The following is a 24,494-nucleotide window of genomic DNA, read 5'->3' as shown; positions in this document are numbered from 1 at the left end:
CTAACATATTTTTTAAAGATGTATCTTCGGTCAAGAGGACTTTGACTTCCTTTTTGGTTTATAAAATCATTCTGTATTCAAGTGAAGATTTTATGGGAACTGCAACTGACAGAAGAAAAGAGGGGCAGAAGATGTTCCGACATATCACTGGGGGCATTAAAAGGTGACAAGGTTCTGTAGCACTTCTGGTATAGGTTCTGTAGCACAGCCGAAGAATATAGCAAGATGGGACTAAATACATTGAAGCAATGCTTTAAAAAATGAGTTAAGATACTTTTATTTCTCATATCTTTCATGTATTCTTTCTCCTAATTGTGGCTGCTTAGCTCTCTCACCTTTTCACTCCTTCTCTTTTTCGTCTTCTCTCTACTCCACCCTTTCTCCCTGTTGTTAACTGGCAAAAATATCCCCCAAACCCCCAGTTTTTCCAATATTTTTAAAATTACTGAATGACGTCTGAAATAAAACTTACATTTCCATTTTTAATCAGATGATTTGAATTTTGCATCTCTTTCAAATATCAATACTACCAAATATTTAAAAAAAATCAAACTGCTTATCAATTATTTATGGACTTGTATTTTTCCTTTCCCTGTGGGTCAGAATGAAAGTTCCTTACCTTGATTTCTGTCTTCCTGCAATATTCCTTGTGAAATAACTCACTTTTCATATCAAAAACTGGTCCTTCACAAACATATTTCGAGTGCAGTAGCACTTTGTACTAGTCAGGTTTCCACAACCTTCTATCCACTCCCATTTTAACAATTACTAAACCCGATTTCACAAAGAACGGAGTTAACTAAAAAACCAGCCTCCAACATGGGTCTATGAAGAGTTCATTTCCCTCACACAGTTAGAACAGGAATAGGTGTGGTTGGCAGGAACAGAAGGAAGATGATGCAGTTGGTCTGATCATACCAGTTTGGTTCTTACGTACCAATCATAAGGCAAAACTAAGCGGAAGCTCCAAGGGGGTGGTGAACTACCCTGAGAGCAGCCTCAGCTCCACATCCCCAACACCCAGCACATAGGAGGCATTCCGATACCTGCTTTTTAAACTGAACTAGCAAAAATCAAATTCAATACCTTGATTCCTGAATTCCTGTGGGACGTCTGGGTTTTCAATTATCTAGTAAGGGAGACACACACAGGACAATTAGTAGATTCAGGCAAGGAGAATCCCAAGACTGTTAAACAATGGAAAATTCTCAGAAACAAAATGTCATCTTGAGCACTCAGGATTCAGCTGGCTCACCCTAGGCTCACCCTAAGCTCACCCTCCAGGTCCTGATAGCATTTCATTATTCCTGGTATTTATGAAAAGATATGTCTGGAACTGAGCTCATCAGTTGCAAAAATAATTCGTTCAAGAGTCCAGAAACTTCCTGGGAGTTTAAGCCCTGTGGTACACTTTATCATTCCGTGGTGCTGAGCTGTGCCTGGGGGCAATAACCTAAATAGCTGAGTTACCTCTGCACAGACAGGAATATTTCCCAGGGTCACAGGCCGCACTCTGATGGGCACCTAGGGAATACAGACTCTGACTCATAACGGTCAGGTTTCTGGGCTTCAAAATCCAGGTGCAAAGATGACGGCTGGTCAGAAGCACCAGCTTCCTGTTTGATAGGGGAGCGTATTAACTTTCAGCTGTCTCAGCAGACCAGCCCCTCTAGGCTGCTGCTTGGTAGACCCAGAACTATCAAGGGAAAGACAGAACCTTGAAGGTAGGGGGGGACAGGAAGGGAAAGATATTTACTGATAGTTAGATGGACCTCCCATTGCAGGGAGAATTCAGTGACTACCGAGCCTTCCACCTATTAGCACTGGGAGGTAGTAAGAGGGCATTTTCATGCTGATTTCCTGCCAGACACTTGGCACGTTTTTTTTTTAAATTTGTTTATAGGCACTTGTTTCTACTATTCTCTGTTCATTAATTTGCAAGCTCAGCTGCTTCCACACATTCCTTGTGAAATGCTGTGCCAGTGTTTATTGGCTCAGTACATGGCAAAATACAAGTTAAAAACATTTTCTGGAAGAAACACATCTGAATCATTTTTAAGGTCAGGAGAACCAACATCACCTACCCATCCCCACACCCGAGTAGCATTTTTTCTTTTCAAAGTGAGTGAATTTCAATTTAACAATGGCTTTTGTATTTAAATAATTCAATGATAAAGCTTGGTAATAACTTGGGGTTTCTGAGGATGCAAAATCAAGTTGCATAATCTGTACTGGGAAGTGGGGTGGGATGAGGAGACAGTAGGTTGAACGTACAGTTCATGCAAATGCTTTTGGTATTCTAGATTAATTTTCTTTCCATTATATTTAAGTCTTCCTAATGCTGAGATGGCCTGCAATGTCTTTCCAGTGATGGGTCATGCTACACACCACACATCGTCCCCACTTAAAGGTAAGTGTCCCTCTATGGGGGAACACATAGTCCCCTTGGAGGGAACCTCACCATCCCTATGGACCATTCCCCTTAACAGCTTTTTAAAAATAGTCATTCTTAGGTGGCAAAACTTGGTCTTTGTAGTAGACATCACAAGTACTCAAATATTAGCGTACTGCAAACTGTGTCTTTCTGGGACATGGAAACACCTCCAGGGACTGTGTGAGTAATAGAAAGGAAATAACAGGAAACGCTAATTTTCTATAGTTTGGGTTCTTGCCTCCAGTTGGGTTAAGTCCAGAGGGTCAGTGATGAGCAGGACCAGAAGGCTGATTAGCCACACAGCACACAGGACAGAGGCAGGTAGCCCTTGGGTTTGATCCCGCCCTCTGCAGCGACACCTGTTACCACTCTTACAAAAGAGCAACATGAGCTGAAAGGCTGAGCCATTTGAAACCTGATACTCACTCACTTAAAAATTTAAACATAAGATTAAATGACTAATATAATTGAAATCACTTTGAAACTACAAAGTTTTATTTAAATATTTCATCTCAAAACAGTAAGATATCATTACCATTACAGTATTTCATCACGTTGCCATTTAACAAAGATTAAATATGACTGTATATTACACACAAAGATTCTCAACATCTTAGGTTCATTTCCATTAAGAAAATTTTTTTATCTTACATGTTTTCTACTTATAGATTTGAATTTCTTTTAAACTAATATTGCCACACCACAATGTTCAAATGCTAGCATAAATAATTTTAACAAGGGTTATGCTAATATGATAAAAATACCTAAAATTAAAATAATTACTTTTTTAATAGAAAGTTGGGCTTTGGACATAGCAAACACAAAAGGAAAAATCAATTTTTATCTGATTATTGTTGTCATTTTTTCAACACTAGCTTCCAGGACTCATATTAATAATGTAGGCTGGGATTCAGGAGACCAGGATTTTAGTTCTGGCTCTTTCATGGGTAAGCTCATTAGTTTCAGATTTCAATTTCATCTCTCTGGGCTTCATCTTCCTCATTTATTTTTATGAGGAATAAGAGAATTTGACCAGATAATCTTAAAAGTCCCACTCAACTCCATGTTTTTCTAAAAATTACATAATTATTGAAGTTAAAAATTAGAAATATTTGAAGTTAAACATGGAATCTTAATTTCTGTAAAATTAATTTCTCAGTTATTTCCGACTGCCACTGAGATGTCCTATTCTAAAAAATAATATAGTGTTCAGAATATTTCTTGCAGACTTTAAAAGAACTTTAAACTGAATTATTATAGAGGCTGATCTAAAAAAAAATTTTGAAGAGGAATCGTCTCCTCATTAACATTCCCAGAAGATAATTTATACAAGAAACCAATTACATTTACATTTTCCCAGGAACACTCATTTTAGACAATCTGTTTGAGTTTAGAGCAAAAGTTCCCATAGGCTTTGATGCCAGAAACAAGACAAATCCAGCTTCACCCCAACAGCCCCATCAGGGGAAGGGACCTTCAGCCACAATCTTTTAGTTAACAAATATCCCCACATATACCAAACCTCAAAGCATGTAATTAATTTTGAATTTACTTCTGGTATTTGTTAATGTGTCACAATACTTTTATATAATTTATTTAATCTGAGAATTTTTTAAAAATGATTTACAAAAAATGTTTTACAAAGGATTTTAAAATAACTGAAAAAAATCACAGAAACTGTAAGGAAAAACAACTGTCAAAGCTTTGGAGTGAAACAGGTAAATATATATTTAAGGAGCTTAACTGATATAAATAAATGTTCTTCCAAACCAAGCCAGCCCTTCCTATTGTTTCAGCAGGGAGCAGCCCTGGCAGGGGGTGGGGGAGGGGCCCGTGGAGTGGAGGGACACGTGGGATGTGGGACACGCACATGCAGTGGCACACAGAGACAGTGGCAAGACTGTTGAACGTGTGGATATCGCAAGGCTCACCGTATTCTCCTGCCTTTGTCGTAGCTGTAAAGTCAAGTCACTCAGCATTTGACTGAGAGTGGCCCGCACAGCAGTGTTTATACTACGCTGGTGACAGCTACATGTGTATGTCTCAATGCACACCTGGTAAAGAAATAAGATAGCAACATACACACTCTGTAGACAGCAGTTTATTACCAACATGCTCTGGAATTGACCGGAGAGGATATGAAATCCCTCTTCAGTGGAAAGTCAGCCTGATTTCGAACTAGTTATCCATGAGTCCTACACGTATTTAAAACCCTTGGGCATTTATGTTTTGGCCATGTAGGAAAAGTATTATTTCCCTAAAGTTTATCCCTTTTAGAAGCTTATTCTTCTGAGCACCAGAGGAGAATGCAACTTAGTGGTTTTTAGATATACCCAACAATTTACTAACCCCTGAGTTCTGAGGTGGGGGGAGAGCATTAATGAAACCCTGTTCTTTGCTCTATAAACAAGTTTGACTTGGGATTAACTCTCTCTCTCACTGTTCTCCTGTAAACTCGATAAAGGTGGCTGTCAGCTGTGCTACAGGGCAGCATGGCTGACAGGAGAACATCCCCTGATTACTAAGCTGGACCTGAACTGGGAAAGCTGTAAATGAACTTTGAAAGCTGGGGAGGAGTCATAGGTCTGAGGTTCCCTGAGTGACCTGTGTCATTGATCACGTCCTCTGAGGGAGCTCTGTGAGCTCTGCAAGCTCTGCTTGTGGACTTACAGAGATATTGGTCCCTATACACAGATACCCTTAAATAACACAGGTTTGAATTTCTTGGGTACACTTACATATGAAGTTTTTTAAACTTATGGTATTGATAAATATAGTACAGTACTATAAATTTATTTTCTCTTATGATTTTTATTAACATTTTCTTTTCCTGGCTTACTTTATTGTAAGAATATAGCATATAATACATATAACATAGAAAATATGTGTTAGCCAACGTTTACGTTATTCGTAAGGCTTCCAGTCAATTGTAGGCTATTAGTAGTTTAGTTTGGGGGGAGTCAAAAGTTTATACGTGGATTTCCTATCCCATGAGGGGGCAGTGCCCCTAACTTGCATGTTGTTCAAGGGTCAACTGTAGGCGAAACATGCGATTCCTAAGCCAAGGTGACTGTCCTCATCTTCTTGCTCCTAAGCTGACATCTGAGAGCCAGAAACGACCCTCAGTACTGGTGTGAGGCCCCCTGTGAAAGACCAGTGCCTGCCATGGACCTGTGTCTGCTCCCTGTGCTACATCCTGCCGAGGGAACATAAGGCCAGTTGTGGTCTATTTGGGTCTTGTGAGTCTGAATGTCCGGTGGAAACTGAGGAGGCTCCCTGATGGCCACAGCCTGAAGAAATCCCAACTTGAGGGGAAAAAATCCCTCACTTGAAGATGACGATGCTCGGTGACATGATTTTCCAGATTTTATTGCCTCGTAACTTCTCTGAAAGGTGTAGGGATGGGCCTGACAACAAACACATGCGTTAACCTGGCCCACGTTTTTCTCTCCATAAGGTATGCCACCTTCCCACTTTACCAAGCCTATCACTACCTACAAAAAGAAAAGAAGGGGTACAGGTACCTGAATTCTTTTTCTAGGAATAACTCCAAGATTATCTACACTGAAAATACTGGTCCTCACCTAAATGGCAAACGGAATTTGATGACTGATAACTGAGATGGGAGACAGACTAAATGGGAACCTTTGTTCCTGCTAATGCTTAAGCTAGAGTTCCCACCAGGCCTCACTATAATCACCTTTTCGGCAAAATTAACTAGGTCAAAGTAAATATTTTCTAACAGTTTAATTTATCTCCCATTGAATGCTTACTATTCTAAAAGAGTATTTAAAACTTAAAAGTTTATTGGAAGTTGGTTTGGATTTATTCATTTTAAGTGAAAAAAGTAAGAGCAAGTTCCAAAATAGTTATTTTTCAAACTACCATTTAGGGCATGTTAACTTCAAATTCATTTTCTCAAGTGATCATGGATGTTAATGTACTTGAAGGTACCATTTGCACATACTTAGAAAAAACGTGTTTTAATCCGGAAAGGCCTTTACTTTTGCATGTGATAAAATGGTTTAAAAGCCTTGAAAGTATGTCTAAATGAGTGCAGTGTCTCACTTTGATGAAACCAGATTCTCTACAGTTTAATTAGGCACTCTGGTACTATTATTACATCAAAACTCAAGTTTTCTTTAAATCTTACATTTACCCAAGAAATCTTCATAACTGTTGGTCTTTCAAGTCTCTAAGCTTAAATTTCAGGAGAAACATGAAGTCTATAAGCATTAAGGATAAAAGAGGAGCTATCTTGAAAGCTGAACTACACACTTTATATTAATATAAACACAATTCTGCTGAACACTAAGAGCCCTAGCTACTAGAAAACCTTCCTTTAAAAATTACATCAGTCACTTTCGACCCATGAAAGAAAGCACACACGAGGGACTGGATTTTAAGTAACACAAACAGTGTGCTGTAGGCAGACAACTTCCCAAATACCAAATGGACTTCTTCATCTTTGAGTGTCCCCACCACTCTCAGTGGTTGGAGGTATAACAGTGGAAATGGTTTATTGCAGGAGGCATTTTATTAAGGGAAGGGGTAAACATGTTTACTCTGTTTTAAAATAAAAAGTATTAATCTAAAAATCTCATCCTGCCAAAGTTGGGAGTATAAATACTGCGTGTGAAAGAAAGGTATCTTTTTAAATGTAAAAATGAGCATGTGTATGATGATCTTGCTACCCAGAAAGAAATGCTTTCAGCTCTCCTGACATCTTCTAAAGAAGTTTCTTACACTTACTGAAATAATAAAAAATCGGTAAAATGGTAAAGTTCATAGAGCTAGGGATTCAATGATAAACCTGACCACAGTATTAAAGGCCAATGATTTTTCACTTTGTGAATGTTCTTCTTTTGTTACTATGGGGCAGTGCTAAAATGAGCACACTGAATTAGAGAAGCCAAGAGAATACCAAGTCCAAATGCAGGCTGAGTTTCTGGGAAAGGGCTCATCAGTTTCTTCTTTTCATATCTCCAAGGTCATTTCTACATCCCATGCCCTTTGCTTTCGTAGTGTAGAATTGACACTAAAAAGCCTCAGTCCTGGACCTCGGCCTGAGGCTCAAAGGACCAAGTCCAATACCTTGTGAAAAGCCACAGGCCCCTGACCGTCAGGGAATGCACGAAGACACAGGGCAGTGAGGACTTTTGTAATGGACATTTTGATCACTTCATGCATTTGTGGACATCCAGCTTTACGGCATGCTAAACACAACTGAGAGCAAAAACACACTGTTAGTGAAGCAAAACAAACACAACAGCAGAACGAAAAGAACAAAAAGCCCAAGTCTGCAAGCCATTCATAGCAATAAAAGCTTTATGTCATTGAGTAAGTAGACTGATAAATAACAGTACTAGGTTATACCCAGGGTGGAATTACTATTGTTACATATGAAGGAGCAAAGTGAAAGGTAGCAGATACTCAATATTGGTCAAAGTGATACATTTTAAAACAGCTTCCACAATAGCAATTTGCTTAACTTTACAAAATGCATATGAGCTTCACTTGGTTAAACTGTGCATTTACCTTCTCTTTCCTATCTGAATGGGGTCAGTGGCACATCTGAAGGATGCTGAGTAGTAAGTTCCATAAAGAGAAGAGCTAGCAGGTTTCCAAGTGGAACGTTTTTACGGAGATAAAAATAATTTATCTCCATGAAAAGAAAAAGGATTTGAGATTAAGCTACAAGAAAGCAGAACTGTCTTTTATACAGGGAAGACTACGGATGCTTATTGATCACATTAGAACCAAAGAAAATTTGATTAACACTGTAAGACTAAACGATATGCTGAATCTCAGTGACAACTCAGTGACAGGGCTGATTCCAGGTGAACAGCAGTAACAGGTGGGTGTGTAACAGGTGGCACTTCAGGAAACTGGTCCCGCTGATGCAAACACACAGGCGCGCACACACAGGGTGAACTCAAAGTCTGAGCACCAAGCTCAGGTAGGGAAATTTGCCGGTTTTCCTTTTGGATCTCACTTAAGAGGAAATTCTTAAAGGGCCCGGACATACATGGGAAACTCTGTCACTTCCCTCTTTCTCGTCCACGTTCTCCTTGGCTTCACTGACATATTAAATTGGATTAAGACACCTCAACCCATTAATTGCTGCACCTTCTCAGGCAGAGCCTTCTGCTGGGTCTACACAGGTTCTACTGAACTCCAGCGTCTTCCCTCTGAACCAGCCCCAAAGGAAGTAGAGAGGACCTCTGCATTGCTCTGTGTGTCTTCTAATTGCAAAGAAGTTCTTCGAGAGCCATGCAAGTCAGAGATTAAAGGGAAGTGTGGAAATTTCTTGCAAAACAACTAGGTTGTTCAAAGCCCATCTGGCAGTAAATAGCTAAAGAAAAGAAACCTCAGCATCAGTAAAGAGACTGACCCGCACGGAAGAAAAGAAAGGGTTTCCAGAAGGGAAAGTGGAGAAAGCAATGGGATTTCCTTACTCCAGGGGCCTCAGCTAGTTTGAGACCATGGTCTGGCCTCTTCTGGCCACTTCTCTTGCCAGGAGGTAGGGTAACTTCTCCCAGCCTTACAGAGAACATAACAAATAAGATGCTTCCAAGAAAAATGGCTCAAGCCATCTATGTACTTTTCTTCTGGATTATATCTGGAGACTATCTGCTCTTAACTGTAGACACTTTATTCGAGGTATGTCTCAGAAACAATTGAACTAAAATAAAATGGTGCCATTGAACATTTCAAGAGTTGTAAGACATCTAAATTTTAAAAATACTTTAATGACAACTAGAATCATTCAATTGAAATCTTTGGCAGCAGGTCTTGACCTCACTGTTTTTGAAGCCCCCTGGGGTAACAAGTGGAAGTAAAGGAAACTGAACTCCAGATCCCCTGATGGTAACATAATGCTCGGAAAAGATAAACTGGGCATCAGTATAGAAAGATACCCAAGAAAGTGGTATATGCCTACTGGTCACTTGAATCTATGGTCACAAAAAAAGGTAAAATTCATCAATACTTCTGCTTCACATGCAAAAACACCATAGAGCCATTATCAATTAAATGCCTTGGTAAAGGTCCCAGGTGGGTAAGACGCCTAAGAATTTCAGCCAGTTGCCAACATTGTTATAAGATTCTACTGACATATTCTAAGATAGAGGTTACCAGGAAGCAATAGAGCACCGTGGTCAACAGTACATATTTGAGATGTAAAGAGTCTGGATTTGAAGTCTAGCCACAGAACCTTGGATAAGCTAATTAACCTCACTTTCCTTGGGATTCTTTATCTAGTTCGGTTGTGGTACAGATTAAAGATGCTGTATGAAAAATGCTGCTATCGATACACCCTAAGGACTCAACTATTAGTAGCTTCTACTATTAACCAGTGTTTTGGAATTGAGCAGTGGGTGGATCGATGACATGAAAGATGAGGGCTCCTGAAAAAGTCTTAAAGAATGAAAAAATGGTCTTTGAGATGGACGCTGCTTAACCTGACAGTATGCCATGGAATCAAAGACCAGGAGTTTCCCATAAGTCAAAAAGATCAAACCAGAAAATATACATTTACAAACTAGACTTTCTCACTTTGAGAAAATCCCATAAAGGAATCTTTAGCAGGCATGAGAATATGCCCCAAATCTTTCTAATGAAACAACATCATTAACCATCTTCAAACTAGCTTCACAGAGCTTTTGGTTATAGTACTACCTCTTCCTTAACCCGAAGATCTGGGCAATTGTTATTCTCACAGCTTTTCCTCTATTAAGATAACTAACCTTGGAAAACTCAACATATCTGCCTACTTGGGCATTGTAGGAAGAGAAATCTTGGGCCCAGCTCTCAATCAATAAAGAGAAGAATTATGTATCCATAATGGAGTTTTAGAAAGGATAATTCATACAACTGGACAAAAACACGTTGAATATTTCACAATTTTCCATTTCTAAATTTGGTGATATGTCTACTTTTTCCTGTATCACGGAAGACCCTGTGCTGAAAAAGCTTTCATTATCGCAGTTTAATCAAGCAAGTTAAGTTAGACACACACAAATGAAGGCTGCTGCCCTCTTATTTACATTTTAAATGCTTAATGATCCTTGTATAGTTTCAGCCGTACCTTGGGGAGAATAGCCTCATTTTTCATAATTAAGTACACATCCCATTTCCTGATCAACAGATTTCAGACTAAGCACTATTCTTGAGTAACAGTCAATGCAGACCAGAGTATGAGAGAAAAGTGTGTTGGATTCTTCCCGAATGTTTCCACAGCAGTTTTAAATGGTTTTTTTTATGGTGTTTTTTAAAATAAATTATTCCCCTACCTATATTAAAGGTGACAAGAGGAGATAAGGTCATTTTTTTTTAAGTTAAAGACTTATCTTTATGAAAAGTTCAGCTACAACCGAGAAAGCTTCCTGGAGCTAAGGAGTAGTTTGAGGCTGAAATGTCCCGCTTCAAAAATAGAGATGCAGATTTTCAAAGGCTAACTTAGCAGGTGAAAAGCACTTGATACAGTGCAAAAATCACGGGTGTCAGTAAGTCCACAGAACACTATTATTTTTTGTGGCAGTATAACTCTCTTTTTGGTGATGGTGATGAAAAAGCTTTTCTTAAGTGATTTCTATGATGAAAACCCAAAGGTTGTTAGTTATTTTGCAAATTCAAAAAATATATATAAAATGAAGGCCTATAAGAAGGATATTCTTTCCTTTCTCATGTATCTGATGTAAACAATGATTTCAGACGATTCTACTATTATCCTTTCTTAAACTACCTATACATTATTCATTTAATAATCTAATATTTATAACTACTGATCCATATACTTACATTTATAAGTTGTTGTTATGCTATTCCTATAAATAGATCTACTCCATGGTCTTCTTATGCCATATTACATAAATATGGATTGTGGGGGGCATTTCCCCTCTTTTTTAAAGGCTGACCCTGTATCTTATTGGTGCAAACACATACTCAAAGGGACAGTGCAATAGACCTGCAGCAGAATCAACTGTTAAAGCACTTGAGAAACACGTTTGATATATATCAAATACTGGAAAATGGGAAGGAGAAAGTGTGGAGGTGATTTGGCAGGAGAAGAAGATGAAAGGCAAGGGGGATTAGAAGAATCAAAAGCTTGTACTTATTGGGGGGTCGCCATCCGGAGGATGCTGCTGCTAGGTGGGGGCTCTATATTTTCTGGGGAGGTCTGATTAGCAACGGCAGAGGCAAGGCAGCTGTCACCTGGGTGTTAGCTGCACATGATCTTTAGATTTTGTTTTAATGAGATGCCACATTTACTTGTGGCAGTGCTTCTCAAACTTTAATATGCATATGACTCACAGGGGGAATCTGATAAGACAGATTCGTATTCACCAATCTGGGTCCGGGCCCGAGGGGCTGCCCATGCATGTGGTGGGTGGACCACACTTGAGGCCTCAGAGCACAACAGCGGATTTCGACATGGCTTTACAACGAAGCTTGGCTGCAGGGAACAGTAGCTACCAGAGGAGTGATTCTCAACTTGACCCCTACTGTAGAATCATAGAGGGGCAGAGGTGCTTTTACACAACTTGCATGCCTAGATCCCTGCAAGACCCAAGACTCAGAAATTCTGGGGCAACCCCAGGCTTCTTACCTGTGCTAACACTTCCTAGGTGATTCTAGCGTGAACACTTCGATGCGAACCACTGACCTAGAAGTAAGGACTCCAAAGCTTTGCCACTGTAAGTATCCCAGAGGTCAGGAGAGTAAAGAGGAAAGGTCAAAGTTTAATCAAGTAACTACTAAAAATAGTCAACCTTCTACAGGACCCTAGGCAACCTTTGGTTAAGCCCAACTCCTGTTCTGATCTTTAATCACTGTCAGTTGTAAACTGAGGCATATTACTCTCTAAATAAAGAGATGTATTTTAAAGATAAAAGGCAAGATGAGCATAATTTCAGCATTGCGTCTGCAGGGTATTCGTGCCTGAACATGGTTTGTGATGGGGGGAGGGCGTCCCACAAGGGTGGGCCGTCCAAGTGAGCTGATGACAGCACGTGTGGCCGGTGTCCTGACGGGAAGCTCGGTCACCCACTGCTCTGGCATCCTGATTCGACCACTTCCTAAAGCCTGACTCTTGGAAAGTTAGTGAACATCTCCTCGTGTCACCTTGCTTACCTGTAAAATATGGATAACAGTATTCCTGCTTCGCAGTGTTGTTATGTGGCTTATAGGATTTAACGTGGTTAACATGCTCAGAACAGTGCCTGGCAGAGGGTAAGTGCTAAACACATGTTAGGTGCAGCTGTAGGACAGGCTCTCTGAGGGTATCTACCATCTCTTGCCAGAACAAGTGATGTATGTTTTTCAGGCTCCTCAGAATTACTGACTCCAAGAGGCAATAGCTGCAGAGAGCCCAGAGCGAGAGCTAAGCCTGGTAGAACTGTGTTGAGGTGCAGCCTCGTCTGATGAATAAAGGCCCGCTGTTCTCATCAGCAGGAGGAACACTCTCCGGGGTATGTCTCTTGGTGGCTTTTTGATCGGTGCTGGATAGAGTGACCTCCTGGCTGGGGCACCTGCAGTGCTCACGATCACTCGGCCTCCCTCAGTTGACTGGCAATGTAAATGTCCTTATCCACGGACTGCCGGGCAGGACAGCGGGATTCTCCCTCTTTGGAAGGTGATGTCCATGCCAGGTCCAGAGGGGCCGTTCTGCACATGGCCATTTATCAAAAGCACTTTGAAGTGGCGACTCTTGTGCTCATTAAAAAGCAGTCTCCCTATTCCTGCTGTGCTGGAGAATCTTCCAGAATGTCCAGTCACCAGAGCAGAGTGGTGGATCTCAAAGAGGCTCGGGAGAGGGGCAGCCTAAATCGCAAGTCCTGCCACAGATGGGGAGGTGGAAGCATCTTCCTGTGAGCCTAAAAGTATCTTCTGGGAGCCTGCGCATTGCAAAGGAAAGGCTGCCACTCTCAAACTCAGGATGAAAAGCTTATATTTAAGATCTTCACCAAGTTCTTCTTCCTTCAGAGAAACGGAGTCCCAGGCCTTTATCATGAACAGTAAGTCAAAGCTACCACTGGAAGGAACAGGTTTTCCTGCGATGGTCTGACCCCTGGTTGGACAAACTCTTTTCCAACCAGGAAATCTCAGAGGGCTCAGGCAGGATGAGAAAGGGGTGAGTTTGTTACTGTTCTCTCAGGAAGCTGGCCCATCAATGACCATAGGGTCATAGCCACAACATTACTGCGTGGTAACTTGGACACCGTCATCGACCTGGAGTTCCACAATGGCACTGACCAAGCATTTACTGTGTGGCCAGACCTGCACGGAAAGCTATTTACATGGTTTCTATTTTTCTTGTCCAACTGGCACAACCATGCTGTGGGCTTGGCTCTGTTAGCACTGCTTTTACAGAGAACTGCCAGAAGCCAGGGCAGTATCCAAGGCAACACGCTGGGGGCGGCTGAGCTGCATTTACACCTGAACATGGCACTCCACAGCCCTGATTTTACCTCCAAGCTGCAGGCCTTTATCTCTGTGTCTCTCTTGGCCCGAGATTTTCTTCAAAAACAAAAAAGTTTTCTTTTTCCTTCTCAGGTTTTGGTAGAGATGACCATGCTTTGCTGTTTCACTCTATCCGACAGGCCTGCCGAGTCCTTACTCTAGCACCCCAATACCCTCAGGGAACACCCTTGACTTGGGTGGTCCACGGCAGCACATGTCCAGTGTTCAGGAATTACATCCCCAGTCTTTCAAATTCTTATTCAAACTGGTTCCTGCGAGGATGATAAAGGCAACCTACCCCTCTTCCTCTCCAGGGACAGCTAGGGCTTGCTGGTGGCCCTCCCCTCAACTGCAACAATCTGTGCCTTCTACCACCAGCCCCCCAGGGGGACCTGCTGGACAGTGACATGCTGCACGTCCCTCCTCGTCCTTCACACAGCAAAGGACTAATGAGCCTGGGCTCTTACACACCATCCTTGTTTCTTGCTGTGATCAAAAACTACATTTGTCATTTTAAAAGCAATGACATTTTAAAAGCTATTTTAGGAGTACCTAAAATAGTCCAATTCTGAGAACCAGAGGGTAGATGGTGATTGCCAAGGGCCGGAAGGGTGAACGGAGAAGCACTACTATTCAATGGGTGTGAAGGTTCAACCACACAAGACAAGGAAGTTCTGGAGATCTGCACCACCACATCGTGCCGACGGGCCACATTACCGTACTGCACGCGTGAGGTTTTGGTAAGAAGGTCGATCCCATTCCAAGTGTTCTGACCACAAGAAAAAAAAGCGGACTTGCAAATATTAAGAGTACTCATAGGTAGCGCTTAAAATTCAATTTAAAACACATTGATAGCTATTCTCTTTCCTTACCTATACAGAGCAAAACATATAAGTGTGTTAAAGAAAAGTGTCCTATCCATGCATATAAATACACATTTGAGAGTTGATTTATATTGTAGTGAGAGGTCAGCTAATTATCTGCTTCTTTTTATTTTGATAGACACATAAAATGTTATGTGTACTCAATAATTCTTTTTTAATTTTTACCTTTTAATGGCACACAATTCTGTAAAAGCCCACGAACTGGCCGGTATAAATACTACCCACGTGAGGTGATGGGTATGTTAATTAGCTTGATTGTGGTGACTGTTCACAATGTACATATATATCAAAACACTGAGTTGTACAGCTTAAATATACACATTTATTTGTCAATTATACAGCAGTAATGATGAGGAAAAAGGATGAAAAAAGAAAACCTGCCCAAAGTGCTTAGCATCTACTTGTATCCCCAAGAACAGTAATCATTATCGTAAAAACAAAAACGCATGAGCACTAAGAGGCTTTCTTTTTCTCCATAATTTCAGAATGCAGAATACCATTGCCTTGTAAGGTCTGAATGTGCACTCCTGTCAAAATATACACATTCTAAGACATTCTTTTAAAGAAATGGAAGAAAAGGTACTCTAAGGATGTTAAAGTACAGTTTTGGAATGATGAGGTTTCCCAAAACCAAAGGTTTATGCCAAACAGTCAAGAGGCCAAGTGTTCTGGTAGACACACCGTTGGAGTGAAGGCAGGTGCTATTACTCTAGGCTGAAGTACAGGTGGACAGGGAAGGCTTTCCAATGAGAGCTACAAAATGCATTCATCGGGCTCAGGAGATAGGAATGGAATTTAATCAGTAAACATCTCTCTAAATCCATATATTTTTTTAAAACACTTAAAAAAAGAATCAAATACTTTTCAGTTAAACTTCAGGAAAACAGACTAAGAACGTAATCTGAGTTGCAATGTGGCAAAGTCGGGAAAACCAGTACTGTTATTTCCAGGGGTAAAGCCCAAAGTTAAGCAACACAAAGCATGCAGAACACCATGACTCAGGACGATGGACCACATAGCCTGCTTCCCACAGATCCAGTTCTTAGTGGAAATTCCCCACAATCATGATCAGGGAAGGGTTCACCCCACTGCTGGGCTCTGCTCCACCCCAATATTTATGCCAGCTGGGGTACAGCAGCTGTAAGCAAGCAGCACAAACGCGGGTGCACTTAGGGCAGGGGGAGCCACGGACACTCACCTCCGCGATCTTCAGCACAGCGCTGCCATTCAGATCAAATGTTGGGGTGTAGGTTATGCAGAGTAAAACCTTTACAAACAAGGAGGTGAGGGAAGAAGGAAGAGAGAAGGGGTTAAAAATTTCGAGAGTAATTTTTTATTCCACATGGCCTCTGTGCTGTCTTGTTTATGATTCCTTTGTTCTTTGCTGAATCGATTCTGTTGCCATTCCACCCACAGCTCTCTAATTAGTGGTCACACATTGTCCAACAAAACAGAGACAGATACTTTAAAAGTAAAGACTGCTACCCCGACCCCAGAGAAGGACCACTGCAAGACAGGCCAGAGGAGTGCCAATAGCATCCCTCAACAACTCCAGGAGGTCTGTTTAATAATATCGAAAACCAAACGGCCAGCCTTAGTGCTGGGCACCATAGTGAATGACCTAGATTGCTTTTTAAATATGTCCCATTATTATTGTCCTTATTTTACTGATAAGGAAACTGATGCTCAGAACAATTAAATCAGCCACCCAAGATCACTCAGGCAACAAGTTGTAGAGCTGAGCTTTGAACCAAGTAATCTGACCCCATGCCTTGAACCACTTTGCAATACTGTCTCTACTTTCCTGGACCCAAGCATTACTGTGCTTTTCTGTCCCTGTCCCCTTCCCAAATCCACAGGGGATTAGAAATTCTTTAATGGGCACTGTCCTCTTCCCTCCTGGAATTTCCCTCAGGATGCTGCCCAGGATTCCCTTATTAGTCCCAGGTTTCCCTTATTCTCCAAGATATCTAGACAGCAACTCGGTGACACTTACAAGATCTTTAATGACCATCAAAAATCTCACTTTCTACTTGTAGAGCTATTAGAGAACAGATCAATGAAAGCCTGTGGCATTTTAAGAATTGCTTCTAATTTCAGAGATAAGATGCCAGACTCTCCCCCATCCGTTTGGCTTCTGATGCTGTGACTTTGCTCGCTGGTAGCCTCACACATCAAAGTGCCGGTTTCTGTTCCTTGGTCCCAAACACAACAGCCATGTCCTGCTTGCACCTTGGCCTGTTGGTAGCAGCCTTCAGAGACTGTCTCTCATCTGGTCCTGCCCAATTCATGCAAGAACACTGAAACCTAGCAAATTTACCGAACACAGGCTATACACCTCATTAGCACATCAAAAAGTGCAATTGTGGATGGGACAAGGAATCTCTCCTAATATCTCCTTCTGAGTCACCCGCCAGGCCAATCCTAGGAGAGCAAATACGAGGTCTGTCCAGAAGGTATCCAGCCATGTACTATGAAAAATAGAGACATTTATTGAAGAAGATACAAGATACAAGAAACATTGTACATAGGACAATGACGCCTCAGTCCCCTTCCAAGTAGGCACCTTGGGACCTCACACAGTTCTCCAATGTCGCTATCAGCTGCCCCATCGTATTTTGCTGAATCTCATTGAGGGTCTGAAATCTCTTCCCTTTCAAAGGTGATTTCAGTTTTGGGAAAAGCCAGAAGTTGCAGGGTGCCAAAACCGGGCTGTATGGGAGCTGAGTCACCTTGGGTGATTGATGTTTTGCCAAAAAAAAAACTCTGCATGAGATGTGATGCATGAGTGGGTACATTGCGTCATGATTAAGATGCCAATCACCAGTTGCCCATAGTGGAAGCCATTTTTGTTGTTTTGCATCTCTGCACTCATTGAATCATCCCCAAAAGACTTCTGAACTATCTGAATAGCTTCCATGGAGGAATATTCAAGCTCAATGCAAAACTTAATGCAGATTCATCGCTCTAGTTGCTCAGTCATTTTTTAATGTGATGGTCACACAGTACACATGCACACTCAGTGGCGTCTGCCACCCCCACTGACTAGTACAGTGAAGGCATCATTGTTCACACATGTGCATTCCAGTCCACTCTCCTTGGCTGCCAGGTTACATCAGTGTTGGGCAAACTGTTATTATATTAACAATGGATGGAGTCTTTCTGGACAGACCTCATATGTTTGTAATTAAAAAAGGAAATGAGGGGAAGGGTTTGCCAAGGTTAGATAAGTTAATTGTAGGTCTGCTCCTTAGTTTAAGGTGTCTAATACCCAAGAATCAACACCTGATAAAAATCATCCCAATGCCATGCTGGCTGGGAGAGAGGAGTAATGGGAGCAACTGCTCTATGGCCTCATAGGAAAGGGCTTTCTTTTGTGTAATGCCTATCTTTGCAGGGTTGGGGTTTGATATTCAAGAAAACTGTGGATAGCAGTCACCAGGAGTGGCCTGGGGAGAATCACATCTTGTCGTACCCCTGTATTGGTGGTACCTTTGCCGGAACCCACCTGTCCTTGACGCCTCCTATGCTTGTTCCTCATGTCACTCATTTAGTTGGCTTCTTTCAGGTCTCAACTCAAATGTCACCCCCTCAGAGGCAAGCCACCTTCCCCATCACCCTCTCTCACATGGCCTCTATCACAACTCTTTGTTTCATTTACTTCAGAGCATGTACCAGCCTCATAAACTCATAATTTGTTTACTTATGTATAATCTTCCCATTAGACTATAACATCCATTGAGCATATGAAAGGCCCTCAGGCTTTCTTGTATGATGCTTTCTTACTTTTAGGTTTTTGCTGCCTCGCACAGCTTCTCTTTCTTGATGATACTTTTTCTCCTCCCACCCCATGTTTATGGCAGGCGGGTGGGAGGGAATGAAAATACAGCTGGTGGAGGTGGTGGTCTGTGGGCGCGGAGAGGTGCATGGGTCCATTTGGGTTCTTGGCTTTATAGGAATTCACAAGACTGACAACTGGCAATTCTTTACAATATAAAAATAACAATGGTTAATAATATTTCTTACAGGACTGACACTGACTTTCTGCCTTCCATCCTGTGTACATTCATATCAAGTGCACAAAAGTAAGTTTGAAATGAAACAATCAAAAACCCAACCCAGCCTTCTGTGAGCAACAGCTGCTTTTTGATGGCAGTGGCTGGAAGAAGCAGGAGCAGCGCCTACGGTGAAATCTTCAGGAAGGCCACTGAGTGGGCAGTATTTGGTAATCAAGATTCTCGGGGAAAAAATAAAAAAGATTCTCAGGAACAGGGGAGGCTCCACTCCCTCTGCCGCAGGGTGGGAAATGTACAGGGAGGCCTTGCAGCAAGAGTCCACAGTAAACAGGCTCCCTGCACCCACCCATTGCTGATTTTGTTCAAAAGATCTTTGAGGAAAGGCTTTCCACTCCTGATGCCTGGCCACCTAAAGACTCAAGTACCAAAAGACTCACTGAGCTCTATGCAAAAACTAAGCACAACAAACAATGATGAAAGGAAAGCGAAGCACAGTAATGAAGCCAGCTCCTTAGGCTCACAGTTTGTTGTGTTGGAAGCACAGCAGGTGTTAATTACAGGACTGACGGTGCCCACAGTCCCCCATGACTCACAGATATAAAAGGGCACACAGTGTCTAGCAGGGATGATGCAGCGGACAGAAATGACTTCCCAAAAACGCTAAATAGAAAAACAGTTAATGTGCCCAGCACCTAGCAGGCATTAATTTACTGAATTAAAACATAGACTACATGAAAGGAAACTTAGAGTGATAGCAAATTAATTTACAGTGTCTGACTTCCACTGCACATTGAGAGGGCAAAAATTTTAAATTCACATTCTGAGCACGTTGGCCTCAAGGCAAACAGGAACACCTAAATATCAAGGGCAATTCTATTAAAAACACACCCCTCATGGGGTCCTGAAATCTTACTGACTACATTATCACTGAACAGCAGGAACGTGAGTGATGGATAGGCAGCATCTTGCAGTCCAGCTTGGCAGCACTGCTCTACAAAGGAGCTAAGAGGATAGGAGAAAAAAGGGCCCAATGTCTTCAATTAAAGGGGAAAATCATTACAAAGGCTACACAATCCCAAATCACTAAAACACAGTAATCGAAGAGCTACTATGTGCAAGAAGCAACCCCGCAATTTAAAATGTGTGTAGAAAACCTGGATGAAAAAAATGAGACTGGAAAGGAAAAAATGAAGCTGATTTATTTTAAGAATTGGCACAAGTGGAAGGAATCTGGCAATTCAGCTATGCCAAAGAGAAGCCATAAAGTGCTTAATCTCAGTGAAAAAGTATTTACGTGTAGAAAAAAAAAAAACATTGTATATATAGGGTTTGGTATCGCCCAAGGTTGCAGGCATCCACCAGGGATCTTGGAACGTATTTCACACATACAAGCAGTGATGGGGACTACTGTATACAATAACTTTGAAGGTTAGAAGGCATCATGACTGGAGAAGGGAGACTTGCGGATGAGATGACACATGAGCAAGGCTAGAGAGTGGGCTGGAATCTTACTGCGTATCAATTTAAATGCCCATGGTAAGTGTTTTGCAAGCATTATCTTAGGGCCCATCAGGCCAACAGATCGCAGCTAAAACTAATTGTCCTGAGGCAAATTGGGAATCGAAGTGATAAAGCAGACACTCTGTAAGATGTCGATGCAGTTGAAGACAGATTCCAGTCATTCCAGTGGAAATGGACTGACTGGGGTGAGTTTGGCAAAGGGATGCAGGGAGTTCCCTAAACAGGAGGCAATGGCCACTGCATTTGAAACCTGGGTATCATCCTACCAGGGTTCTCCCCACCTGCTCTCTAATGTTCTGGTCAGTCTGGCTAAAATCTCTCTACCTCCTCCACTGCATGTGTTTCACAAAGCTTTATATTAGATATTAATAAGGCAACATATTTTGAAGAACAATGATATCCCTTGTTCAAAATGTATAATACAGATATTACTGTGTAAAAGGCTTTTTTTACAGCATTTACTTGGAGCAGTTTAGATATAATACTTAAATCTGTGTGCCCTCTCCATCCCCTTTGGATTCATAAGCTCCTTTGTCTTGCAGTTGGGTCTGACTTGTTGACACCCACCACGTTTACAGCACCTTGCTGGGCCCTGGGAAGCCTGGTGAGTCCAGGCTCCATCCCTCCTAAGCACTGGCCGCAGGAGGAATCAACCTCAGGGAGTGTCAGGGGCCAGTGGGACAGTGCACCTATGTGCTTAGTTATTATTGTAAAATGTGTAGACAATGTGATAAGCGCGCCCAGTTGAAAATTGTCCTGGGAATCTGAAGGTCAGATCTAGGTGACATGACTGGCTAAAGGCCATTTTTGCAACCACACACTGAAGTTTCAGATGACCTGGTGAGAGCAATCAGAGTTTAGTAAGCCTCCGTTCAAGATGTCCAGCCATCTGGTTGGACCTCACTCTGGACAGTCAGAAAACCACCTCCACTAACCACAGGGCATCTCCCATGAGACTTATGGAACAGTCTCCTGGCCCGGCATCTGCTATGCTCTGCTGAGAACCTATGTTTGGCACTTAACATAGTAAATGGTAACTTGCCTAACACAAAGATTTTCAAAGATTTCATTTCTGCCAAAGTTCCAAATGAGTCCTTAGCAGGACCATTTCCAGGGAGTAAAGAAGTGATTCTTGAACTTAGTGGACAGCAACTGCATGTCCACTTTACATCTCTACCTGTGCGCTGCGTTACTCAGGCTCCCCTTCCTGTATGCAACAGGTATTTACTGAGGCGTTACCAGGGGTCAGATCTGGCGCTAGGTGTTGGGCATAGAGTGAACAAAAAAGACCCCGATCCCTGATCTTGCAGGGCTAACATATGGTTTTGAAGACAGCTATAACATAAGGGATTGTAATAAGTTGTTATGAGCATTATGACTGGAAAAATACACTGTGCTCTGGGAAAGCTTACCAGGGTCCAGGGCACAGCACACTAGTTGCTATGCTATTTTTGTCTTTTCATGGAAATCTTAATTTAATGTTTTGTAACACATATAATTTATAAATTCAGCTCAGGAAAGAAGGCACGGGTTCCATCAAGAAGCAAGGTGATTTGGGGGAGTCACCTACCCAAAGACACATCGAGGACATGGGGGCATATTGAACGAGTAAGGAATTTTTTTCCTCTTTCTTAAACTATTAAAATTATCTTAATTTATATATGAGTGCTCCTGAGGTGATTGCAGTTTCATTTTTCCAATGTCAGATGTTATTTATAAGTCAGACCAAGCAAAATAATCTACGAGAGCTCAGAAAAGTATCTAAAAATAGGAGTACAGCCCACAGAAGGCCTTGTCTTTCCCTGCATGGAGAAGAGCAGACTCTCTTGAATTCCTTAACGTCAGGCGCCTTTCAAACCCCAGCTCTGGTTCTGGCTGGAAGTTTAGCTTTGTTACTTAATGCACATTTCCTTCTGGTCTCTCATGTATATTGGCTGGAAACTTCATAAAACGAAAAGTAACTGCATAATTCCTTCTCTTTAGAAATATTCTGGTTCTTTTTTTTTTACTTTGTCAAATTCAGCAGAAACCAGGACAAAGTGCAGTGATAATAAGCCTTTCTTTTAGGTGCCGGGCATGGCCCACTTCTGTATGTGAGCCTTGCAGAGTGAACGGTTGAAAGTGTACCTGGGCCACGAAACAGAAACAGATTCCTTCCCTCCCAGCCATGCACAAGCAACAAAGCAGGCTCAGTCTTCTACAGAATAGCAGGACATATAATTTTAGAGTGGGGGCAGAGAGGTGTTCCAAACTACACACATCTACAGTTTCAAAGAACATTTTCTTATTATCTATTTTTAAAATGTGGATGCCCAAGATAAGCATTGTTTCCATCAAAGTCCCTGTGCCTCAACAGTGTAGACCTTTTGGGTCAAATAATTCTTTCTTTCTTCTTTTTTTTGCCCCACTCGGACTGCATCCTCTCCCTCTTCCTCTTCCAAAGAAAGAGAAGAACGATCATCAATGGCTATTGGCAGTTGCAAAAACACCACCAAAAGCTGGGCTTCAGGCTCAGGAGAGAACGCTGCGCCTCCTCCCTGTGGTTTCGGGTGAGCTTCATGTTCAGAGAAACTTCTCTAGTAACAAACTATAGAAACGATCCCTGAAAGTATAGTCTTCAAATAACTCTTTTTGTAGGGGACTGTCCTATGCACTGTAGGACATTTGGCAGCATCTCCAGCCTCCACCGTCTAGATGGTGGCAGTCTTTTCCCCAGATGGGACAACCAAAAATGTCTCCAGAAATTGCCAAATGTCCTTGGGGGGACAAAATGGTCTCCAGTTGAGAACCACTGTTTTAGATCATTTATCCCCCACATGCCTTGCAGATACAGCTGAGAACCTCCACCACATTACCCTGTTTCCAAAAGCCCCCAAGTTACACCCAGGCCTCCTGGGGCGGATCTGGGAGGAGCCGCTGGTCCTTCACCACACTCCAGAGATCTCGGACTGTCGGTACCTGTAGGTAGTTAAGCTACGGCTCAATCTTTATTTAGATCCAAAAACAATAAACCAAATTATTTTATTGCTTAAAACTTCCATCACTCTTATCACTTAAATTGACTTACCTTAGGTTGAGATAACAGGTAATCAGAAAAATCACTTTATCTGGCTCAAATTGCCCAAATTCTAGCAAATAGCTATTCTGAGAGATGTTCTTAGTCAATAGAAGATTTGCCTGAGGTCCTGAGCACTAAGTTTGGAAAACATTTCAAGTTACTCATTGGTTTATGGTCACGTCTCGGGTTCTTTTCTGGCCTTTATTAGCTGCCACTAGTGATGAGAATGATATTCATCGATTCATCAGATGTGCCCTTAGCACCTAAGTCTAGGGAGTACTGTACCAGTGATATCTGAAAAAAAAATCATGTAAATATTAAAGTATAACGAACTTAGCTATTCACTTAAAAAATCAACCATTCTACCCTCCGGTTCCCTTTCCCATCGGACCTGAACACCGGTCTTGGCGGTCGTAAAAGGAGGGAAAGTAATACTGAAGCTGGCCTCACAGCTCTGGAGCACGTGGGCTAGTTTCAAACAAGGTAAAAAAAAAATCAACCATTCTTATTTTTCCCACTAAACCCCCTCCTTTGGCAAACTCTCATAAACCTTACCTCTAATGAGAGACCTCACAAATCTGTTTCTAGAGACACAATTTCTCCCAAGTTTCAATCCTTAACTTCAGCTTCTAAGTACTACAAATAAATATATACAATCTCATGAAAATCACATCAACTTCACTACGTCTGTAATACCATAAATAACTAATGTTTCTTCCTGCTCTAAAATTCTTAATCATGCAACCATTAAAATTATACTTAAAGAAATACATACTGCCACGTGAGAAATGTTTATAATCTAAAGGTAAGTGAAAAGCAAAAAGTAATATCTACACAGTGATAGAACTGTAACCCCATGAATAGAGATGATCAGAAATGAATATACACAATATGATTAGAATGAATACACAGAAATCAGTCATGTTGATGGGATTTACAATGAACCTTTTCTATTTTGGGAAGCCAGAAATGTTAAACTCTTATATTTCTTTACATTAGTCTTTTAAAATATTCTAATTCTTTAATATGTGACCATATGAACTCCCATATCTCTCTCCTAAGTTGGCCTTTTAAAAGCCTCGATTCAGTCAGAAACTCTCGTTCCAAGTCCTATAATC

At 41.5% G+C, this 24,494-nt stretch overlaps 1 protein-coding gene and 2 non-coding genes across 7 annotated transcripts in view; 1 reads left to right on the top strand and 2 right to left on the bottom strand.

Moving 5' to 3' along the window:
- Nucleotides 1–24,494, bottom strand: part of ARFGEF3 (ARFGEF family member 3) — a 166,346-nt gene that overhangs the window by 83,441 nt on the left and 58,411 nt on the right. Inside the window, exons 1-5 of one of the 5 annotated variants that reach the window (XM_071219671.1) lie at nt 18,568–18,742; nt 15,980–16,048; nt 7,529–7,660; nt 4,366–4,488; nt 1,087–1,129 (exon numbers count right to left, since the gene is read on the bottom strand). In XM_071219671.1, coding sequence (XP_071075772.1) covers nt 1,087–1,129; nt 4,366–4,488; nt 7,529–7,660; nt 15,980–16,048; nt 18,568–18,717 — 517 coding nt within the window. In that variant the 5' untranslated portion in view covers nt 18,718–18,742. Of the gene's footprint in view, nt 1–1,086; nt 1,130–4,365; nt 4,489–7,528; nt 7,661–15,979; nt 16,049–18,567; nt 18,743–24,494 lie in introns of those variants that run through there. The other 4 variants (XM_024551900.4, XM_024551901.4, XM_024551902.4 and 1 more) reach the window with 4 other exon arrangements.
- On the bottom strand, nt 22,722–22,936 carry LOC112297450 (small nucleolar RNA U3). The gene has a single exon (XR_002974025.2). It is a non-coding gene; the product is annotated as a small nucleolar RNA U3 (small nucleolar RNA).
- On the top strand, nt 23,741–23,860 carry LOC112297485 (small nucleolar RNA SNORA61). The gene has a single exon (XR_002974054.2). It is a non-coding gene; the product is annotated as a small nucleolar RNA SNORA61 (small nucleolar RNA).

Source organism: Desmodus rotundus, chromosome 11 (assembly GCF_022682495.2).
Source record: "Desmodus rotundus isolate HL8 chromosome 11, HLdesRot8A.1, whole genome shotgun sequence".
NCBI classification, from domain to species: domain Eukaryota; kingdom Metazoa; phylum Chordata; class Mammalia; order Chiroptera; family Phyllostomidae; genus Desmodus; species Desmodus rotundus.
The sequence above is the reverse complement of the archived record's forward strand: the minus strand, read 5'-3'. Positions and strand labels throughout refer to the sequence as shown.